The following is a 9,466-nucleotide window of genomic DNA, read 5'->3' as shown; positions in this document are numbered from 1 at the left end:
AAATTACAGAGACATAAATGATTCTAAAGTAAATTATAATTACATTGATTTTTAATTCGATCATAGTGTTCGATGTGATATTAATTTTATTCAAATGGATTAATTTAATGCATCAATTTTAAAATCATAGAATATACATTCAGCGTATACTATGTATAATCCTCTCTCTTTCCTTGGTCCAATATTGTACTCTTTTTTAATATTCATAAACATCATAAATGGATACTTTTAGTTTCAATTTCATGAAGTTAGTTATAAATTAAGGTTAGCATTCATAGAAGACATATCAGGAAAAGTTACTTTACTATATAGATAATGGAAAAAGTGTGTGTCATTTTAAAGGAGGTAAAGTTGTGTCATTTTAAGAGAGAGAAAGAGATAGATAAATGAGGAGAGAGTTGACAAAAAAAATAAAGATATGGGTCCCACTTCTTTGTGAGAGTGAAATGATATAAGTTGTGTCATTTAAAAAGATAATCACTCTTTCCATACATAATAGTAGACAAAATGAACAGTGACAACTCCGCTACAAGTTATGGTCTTAATCAGTATAATAAAACGTTTTTTTTTTTTTTTTTTAAAAGACATTCTATTCTACCAACACATTTTTTTTGCAAAATGAATCATTTCAGACATGACAAATGGTTTTTTTTTATTATTAGCTTTAATATTGAATATTAACAGATCAATTGCTTTAAAGTTTTTTAGTGGGTAAAGTTCATATTTTCAAAATAAAAAATAAAAACTATAAACCCAGTGCATCAAAATTGATTCAAGTAAAAACTCTATAAATAAAATGTAATTAAAAAGTATTCTTATAATCTCCCACCAAAATTTCTTTGTGACTTTCTTTTGTTTTTGAAAAGAAAATATGATTTAAAATATTCTTGGGATGTATAAAAAAATTTTTAAATTCTTGGGACTACTGCATCAACGTTCTTTTTCCCACCAGTAATTGTTAATTTTGTTTTATGAAAAATGGTCTGATAATATATTATCGTATTCTTAAGAGACAACCACAGTAATTTAATTATTAAGTGTGATGAAATTATTTATTTATAATATTAACATTAATTATTTTTCATAAAGCGTGGCTATACAAAGAATATAAGTCACTACTTAATAACTCATATTAGAAGAATTATTATATACATAAATTATATTTGTAGTTTTATATTATTTCAATGTATATTGTTTTGACCTATGATGCACCGACACTTCAAAAACCTTGACGTGTCGTGTCCGACACTTCCCGACACTCTCGGACACCCGACACTCCCTGACACTCCAACACGCGTTATAGAAATTCAAAAAAAGATTTAAAGGTTGCGTTGCGTTGAGTTTTTAGTTCTAACTATTAGATTCATTGGATTACGATTACTATTTTATTGGGTTTAAAATAAATATTTGAGATATTTTATGTTTCTTTGCAAAATTTAAGAATATTATAAGTTTAGATTATTTTTTTGTTAAATTATTGAATATTAAATATAATATACACTACATAAATTAAAAATATTATTTAATATCATAACGTGTCCTAACGTGTCGAAATTTAACATTTTTTAAAATTAACGTGTCGGAGTGTCGTGTCGTATCGTGCCACGTGTCGGTATCGATGCTACATGGGTTTTGACAACCGCATTAACCCCTCCCCCACCACCAAAAAAAATACGGTGTTAAACGCGTAGACCATCTCATTAATCTTGTTGCAATTTTCAATGTAAAGATCCCAAGTACCTTAGATTTTAATTTATTGTGTGCGTGTAGATGCATTTCAGCGAGAAGAAAGACAAACTATGAAAGTTTGTGCATTATAAATGCTCTCGCTTTTCTAAAACTACAACAAAACGATTTTCATTTTTTGTTACCTTCACAAATTTTGACTTTTCTTCTTCTTCTTTCTTTCCTCACATAAAATCTAATGGGGATCTATGGCCTTCTCACACTAGCCGAACTTCCACTTCATGCATGAACTGCTACTTATATAAGTTCCCTTTATCAATTTCTAAGCATCATTATTAATAAATGGCATCAATGAACTGGTTGGGTTTCTCTCTCTCCCCTCAAGAACTTCCATCACATTCTGCTATTGAAAACCAATCTCAAACAGTGGGATTCAACTCTGAAGGAATCTCCACCGAATGCTTTGATCATCTCACCTCCGAGTCCACTCATCACTCACTCAACCTCCCTCCTTCTTTTGGCTTATTTGAAGAACTCAACCAAAACCATTGTACTCATACTCCTCTAGGTTTCATTTCTTCCTCCACAAAGTTCATAACTTATCGTTAATAAATTTTTTCATTTTTTTATTTTATTTTACTTTTGGGTAAGAATATATTTATAAATTTTTTTGTTTACAAATTACTATATCTGACCGGTTATATACTAATCAAGAGTGTATGATTAATTATACTAATGTGTAAAAAAAGTATATGAACTAGTGCTTCCCCTTACTTTGTTGGTTCATGTTTTTTGACAGATTGGAACACAAAGGGTTTGGAAAGCAACTCAGAGGATAACTACAACAGCCAAAACATGCTATTGGGAACATCATGCAGCCAAAGCAACCAAAACCTCGACAAAAACCAACAACAACCAAAACTCGAAAACTTTCTCGGCCCTCACTCTTTTGGAGATTTTATGTTCCAAAACTGTTCATTAAAACTTCCGACTCAGCCGTCGGAAAAGCCACCAACAGCCGGTGTTGGAGGTGGCAGTCCAAAAAACAGTAACTCTATTGGGTTGTCAATGATAAAGACAATGCAGAGGAACCAACCGTCACAATCAGAAGCTGCAAATACATCGCTTTCCATGAGCACGCAACAACCTAGGACGACAGTACTTGATAGCAAAGCAGGAATTAATACTGTTGAGACTGTGCCTAGAAAGTCCATTGATACATTTGGACAGAGGACTTCCATATACCGTGGTGTAACCAGGTTTTCAATTCAATATGATTTCTTCATTGTAGTTGCTCAAATTTCTTTTTTTATCAGTTTCTGTTAGCACTATGTGAGATGATGATGAATTTAGGGTTTTATTGATTTTAATAAAGGCATAGGTGGACTGGTAGATATGAGGCTCATCTATGGGACAATAGTTGTAGAAGAGAGGGACAAACTCGCAAAGGAAGACAAGGTTTGGTTTACCATTTTTTTATTTTTATTTTTCTCCTTAATTGCCAAGATCTTTTCTTTTTTTAATTTTAATAATTATTATATGCAATAATGATTATTAACTTGTGTTCTTTACCCTGCATTTCTTCTCACTTCAATGGGGTGTCGTGTCGCCTTCATCAACATTCATTTTTTTGCAGTTTACTTGGGTGAGTACAAAAAGATGCCATAGTTCTTTTCTTTGCAGTTTCATTTTTTAATTTTCATTCCCGAATTAAATAAAGTAAAGCTTATATTATATATGTCCTTTGAATTATTTAGTAATTCTTTTTCTTTTTTGATGTCCCAACCAACTTAATTAAAAAAAAGGCTTTTAGTCTTTTTCTTTGACAGCTTTTGCCAATCAAAAAAAAAAATGTTAAAATTTGTTCATGTTAGTTATATAAGATTTTATACATTAATTTGCAGGAGGTTATGACAAAGAAGAAAAGGCAGCCAGAGCTTACGATTTAGCAGCGCTGAAGTACTGGGGAACTACAACAACAACAAATTTTCCGGTAAGTTTCCACTCTATCTCTCTCTCTCGTTTATGCTTGTCATCAGTGAATTAAGGGTTGCATTTCATAACTCCAGACAATTAATGTCGCCATTAGCAATAACATGCAACAATGATGAATTATAAGGAAGCTTTACATATGGCAGTCTATTACACGGCACATTGTACAAGGATTTCTATCTTAAAGTGCCAGTACTGGGAGTTACAAGAAAGTAAATTGTGGGAAAAAATTATAATTTGTTAATGGAAAATATTAATCTCATGTAATTGGAGAGAACAAATCTTTTCTACTCACTAAAAAAGACGTGAGTTCCATTTCAATTTTTTTTTCTTTTTCTATATAATGGGACCTCCATAAAATTGTTAGTGCAACATGAGATATGATATATATGGTTGCATAAGAAAATATAATCCCTTTGTTAATATGTGCTTGTGTAGTTGTGTTTCATTAAATTAAGGGAAAAATGTTTCTGCAGTTAATGCAGATAAGTTATCTGCATTTATTTTCAAAACGACATCGTTTTGGTATTGAAATCTTAAAAAATTATAAATATAAAGGCTATTATAACCCTGAAATAAATTAAAATTACAAAAAAACTATGATTTCCGCCCCAAAACGACGTCGTATTGGGCTTACTGAAGATAATTTATCTGCAGTAACTGCAGAAAAAGCGAACTCTTAAATTAAATATAAATCGTTTATAAAAAAAATAAATTTAAATATAAATCATTAAATTATAATTTACATTATTTGTCTTATAATTCAAACTATATATGCACGTGACTACTTCTTCTGGTGTTATAATATTAACGGATGCTTTATTAAATATTCGTCAACAATCAATGAATTTTAGATTAGCCAATATGAAAAAGAATTGGAAGAAATGAAGAACATGACAAGGCAAGAGTACGTCGCGTCATTGAGAAGGTATTTGCAAATGCCGCTACTAATCTGCATATGATAAGCTTAAACTTAAGTAAAGGTAGATATCTATATAAGTAATTGATCATTACGTATAAAAATTATGATGATGCAGGAAAAGCAGTGGTTTTTCTCGCGGTGCATCCATTTATAGAGGAGTAACGAGGTACCGTTGACTTACCATTCAGTTTTTTTTTTTTAATTAAGTCAAATTAATTAGTCGGTCACTAGTTAATGTATATATCATTTGGTAAAATTGCATGACTTTTATCTATATGTTCTGGTTAAAATAGTAAGATTTTTGTTTTTGAAATTTAGGTATTGAGATTATTCCTCCTAAAGACACGCGTAAAGAAGATGATTGTGAGAGGAGGTCAATTTACTAATTAACGTAACAAAGCCACCATTTTGATATATATATATTTGATCTTTTGTTAATGAGTTCATTTTTTCTAAAGTTACTTTAGACAATTTTGTCTATTGTTCATTGAAACGATGTCGTTTTGGTGCGAAAATTATGGAAAGAGAATGAAAAGACATAATTCTAGTTAAAATATCGGTGCATACCAAATTGTTAATTTCTCATATATTATTTTAATGATTTGTTGCAGGCATCACCAAAATGGCAGATGGCAAGCTAGGATTGGAAGAGTTGCAGGCAACAAAGATCTCTACTTGGGAACTTTCAGTAAGAAATATTAATGTTTTTAACATATATGCATGTGCTTATGAATTATACTATACATTTCTTTATGGCCTGTGATATTTTTATTTTCACTTTTTCTTTAGTCTCCAAAGCACACATCCCCTGCCATTTTATTTGATCAAATGCTGGAAATATAACAGCAATTTCTTTATAGCTAACAAGCAGCAAAAATTATATAACTAGCTTTAACATTTAGTATTTGCGGTGGTAGTGTACTCGGTCAGCATTTATTATTTGATCATATATATATCTAGTATAATTAATACTTCAGCAATGAATAGTCAGAAGATATATAATGAAGTTAAATTTAAGAATTTAAGAATGTTCACGAGTGTTCCTATCATGATCAGTTGATGGAGATAGATTGTTGGAATTATTATAAAATTCAAATATTATGAATAAGAAGTTGGGTGTGAAGAGATGTGTTTTTTTAATGTCGAACAGATATGACTTTTCACGGATGAATAGATATCGCTTTTCAATTCCGAAACAAGCATGACTCTTTACTGCCAATAGACCCCATTTATCGCGACCAAGCATGGTTTATAAATAAGGAAGAGAATCATAACAAAGAGTGACGTTTCTGATTTCTCTCCTATACCGAAATTCTGTAAAAAGAATTGTTTGAAATCTTTTGCATTTATTCTTTGGGATTGATCAACGTTCGTTGAGTTCGCCGGTGTTGTTTCTTCTAGTTGTGCCACTGTCAAGACAAAGCTAACCCATTTGTACATGAACCTTAGACACTGTTGATGGGGCAAAATTGTCTTACTGGGCTCGGTTTTGACTTTCTGCATTTTGTATGCCTTGCATATTTGCATTCTAATTTTCTGTGATTGTATGCAATTTTGTGGTTCTACTGATATTAGCATAATCAACTAGACAGATTTTTACACTACCACAAGTAACATAGGTATTCGTAACATTGCATATTAATTCCACTGGATGCATATGTTGCATGAATAGTTAATTAATGAGCCTGTGTTATATCAATTAATTTACCAGGCACCCAAGAAGAGGCTGCAGAGGCATATGATGTTGCAGCCATCAAATTTCGAGGACTGAAAGCCGTTACAAACTTCGACATGAACAGATACGACGTTAGGAGTATACTTGAGAGCAGTACTTTACCAATTGGTGGTGCTGCCAAACGTTTAAAGGATGTTGAAAAGGTTGATATGAACGTGAATGAGCAAAGGTCAAACATGGATTCCACTATGAGCTATGGAGCTCTTCCATTCCAGCAACCTCATCCTTATAGCCAGCTTCATTACACCTATGGAATTCAGAAGCTTTGGTGCAAACAAGAACAAGATTCTGATGTTTCTCAATCCTTACAAGATATTCATCAACTACAATATTTAGGAAATACCCACAATTTCTTTCAGTCCAGTTCAGGGTTGCAGTACCCTGTCATGAGCATTGATTCTGCTTCTTCTATTGATGTTAATAGCTCTGGATCTAACTCTGTCATTAATGGTTGTGGGGCCTACTTGATTCCCATGGCTACTACTACTACTACTACTAATACTTTCATTGCAGATGAAGGTAACCAAAATCAAAGAATCAGCAACGGTTTTGGTGATAGTGATGTAAACACGCTTGGTTATGAAAATGTATTAAGCTATAGTGATCCTTATCATGCAAAGAACTTGTATTATCTTTCGCAGCAAACATCTGCAGGTGCAGTTAAGGGTAGTGCATACGATGCATTCAATAACTGGGTGCCAACTGCGATTCCAACTATTGCACCAAGGCCTAACGATTTGGCTCTCTGTCCTGGAGCTCCACCGTTCACATGATTGATTGCATGAATAGTCGGAAAGTAGAAAGAAGGAAGAGTCATGGCAAGGTCTTCAAGGGAAAGATAATGTATACATTTATTGACTTTTCCAAGTTGTAACTCTTCATTCTTATTTTTTTTAATCTCCAACGTGATGGATTCATATTTTATGAGGGTATAGCTAGCCTCAAGTGTGGACGTCATAGCAGAACAACTTGCTATGAATTTTGGGAATTGAATTGAGAATGTGGACAGATCCTTGGGAAGTTTTATTAACACCAGACTTAGTTTTGGAATAAGAAGAATCAAATGATGTAGTTTTTCATGCATGCTTGGTAGTTTTTACAATACATACTATATGCTTGTTTTCCTTCAAAATAAAAAATGAGCGATCTCGTGCTGTACGCTTGGCATTACGTAAACATTCAAGTGCAAAGATAAATTCATATTACCATATGGTACTTCAGGTGGCGCACGAAAGTTGAGTAGACGGGTTGAAAGTATGTATTCGATTCTGTTCAATATCATTTTTGAAAAAAAAGAATTTAAAGCCTTAATTCTATACTTGCCCCAAAGAAGATTATCTCCCGTGAAAGATACTTTGATTTATCAAAAAAGAAGAGAGAAATTGATATTTTGTACTTAAAAAATATTATTCCTCCACTTGGTTGATTATCATGTTAAATATGAGCGCTTTTACTACCAAAAAAGGATAAGGACCACAAAATTTTAATATACTCGTGGAGTATATTAAAAAGAACCGTTAAATACTTACTATTTATGATAAAAAAAAATTGAGAGAAACTTTCATAAAAGATAAATGTAAAACAAGTTTTAAAGATAACATTGTTGTTTGAACTTCCCACGTAAATATATATATATTTTTAGAGGAAGGTTATATTTATAACTTTTTTTTTTGACAACATCTTACAATCATATCTTAATACCGTTGATTTTCGCCAATCAACGATTATCATTTATTGTGAATTAATAATTAATTAATAAATTTAATTTGCGAAAATCATAACAGTTGATTGACAAAAATCAACTATATTAAGATATGATTGTAAGAGATTATAAAAAAAAAATATAAATAAAACCTTCTTCGTATTTTTAATGGGTTGAGAAAACAAGGAATAGCGGTAGCCTCTCTTTTTTCTCCTTTTCTTTGTTCCATCTTTTGTTTCTCCGTTTGTTTGGGTTATAGTTATTCTTGTTCTAATGCTGATAATAACGTAAAACAAAGAACGCAAATGGCATGAAAAACGATGAGTAATAAGATATTTAAAGGGGTAAACGTGGGCTTTTTGACCCTTATAACCCTTTATTATTAATTAATTACCGATTTGACCTTGATTATAAACTATTTCAAAAATTTAACCACCTCAGAAAACATAACACCAATCTGCCCCTGTTTGACCGTTGACCACCAAGCCTACCCGGGTACACCCCTCTGTACCCGGGTATTTTTTGAAAATTTTTGTCTACCCGGGTAGGGAGGCGTGTACCCGGGTATTGTTCTTCGTACCTGAAAAATTGCTTGAATTATTTACCCGGGTAGAGAGGGGTGTACCCGGGTAAATCTTCGACCACCCATTTGGTATTTTCTCTCTCTTTTTTACAGCTAATGAGATAGATCAGTATTATCAAGTTAAGCATGCCTAACCAATTTGAAGAGCTTTTAGCTTTGAGAATGGATTTGGAATTTCCATACATCAACACTTTACTGCTCATCAAAGCGGTCCCTGTTCGTATCGATTATGATGGGGTCTACTTTTATGTACGTCAAAATCGCGCTCCTATATATAAATGTGGTACCGGGTCTATTGGGGAGAGTGAGACGGAAAGAAAATAAAGACAGGGTTCATGGTACAGAAATTTAGTGTGAGCATGCAGCTTTTCATTTTACTGGTAAATGACGAATTATCACGTTCAGGGAAGACATGCATGGGACAAGGTTTGTGGTTGTGGATTTATACTGTTAACTGAGAATTCTCTTTCTGAAATAATCATTGAAAAATATTTGTGTGCTTTACAGACCCAAAAAAGTTGCAGAGGCAGAGCACGTGATAGTCGGTGCCTCTATATTCAAAGCTTGGAGAAGAAGAGTGCATGGGAGATCCAAAGAGTAATCATACCGGGTGGTTGAAGATTTACCCGGGTACACCCTCTCTACCCGGGTAAATAATTCAAGCAATTTTTCAGGTACGAAGAACAATACCCGGGTACACGCCTCCCTACCCGGGTAGACAAAAATTTTCAAAAAATACCCGGGTACAGAGGGGTGTACCCGGGTAGGCTTGGTGGTCAACGGTCAAACAGGGGCAGATTGGTGTTATGTTTTTTGAGGGGGTTAAATTTTTGAAATAGTTTATAA

The 9,466-nt window shown here is 32.7% G+C and overlaps 1 protein-coding gene across 1 annotated transcript; it reads left to right on the top strand.

Annotated features, from left to right (window-relative positions):
* Positions 1 to 2,028: 2,028 nt before the first annotated feature.
* LOC133288803 (AP2-like ethylene-responsive transcription factor BBM) lies at positions 2,029 to 7,108 on the top strand. The gene is made up of 9 exons (XM_061486621.1): positions 2,029 to 2,254; positions 2,486 to 2,945; positions 3,062 to 3,144; positions 3,323 to 3,331; positions 3,591 to 3,679; positions 4,533 to 4,606; positions 4,716 to 4,766; positions 5,212 to 5,288; positions 6,312 to 7,108. Exons 1-9 carry the CDS (start codon positions 2,029 to 2,031, stop codon positions 7,106 to 7,108), a joined length of 1,866 nt encoding a protein of 621 aa, XP_061342605.1.
* Positions 7,109 to 9,466: the final 2,358 nt, after the last annotated feature.

Source organism: Gastrolobium bilobum, unplaced genomic scaffold (assembly GCF_033153095.1).
Source record: "Gastrolobium bilobum isolate Gb01-03AN ecotype WA unplaced genomic scaffold, APGP_CSIRO_Gbil_v1 utg2264, whole genome shotgun sequence".
In the NCBI taxonomy this organism is placed as follows: Eukaryota; Viridiplantae; Streptophyta; class Magnoliopsida; order Fabales; family Fabaceae; genus Gastrolobium; species Gastrolobium bilobum.
The sequence above is the reverse complement of the archived record's forward strand: the minus strand, read 5'-3'. Positions and strand labels throughout refer to the sequence as shown.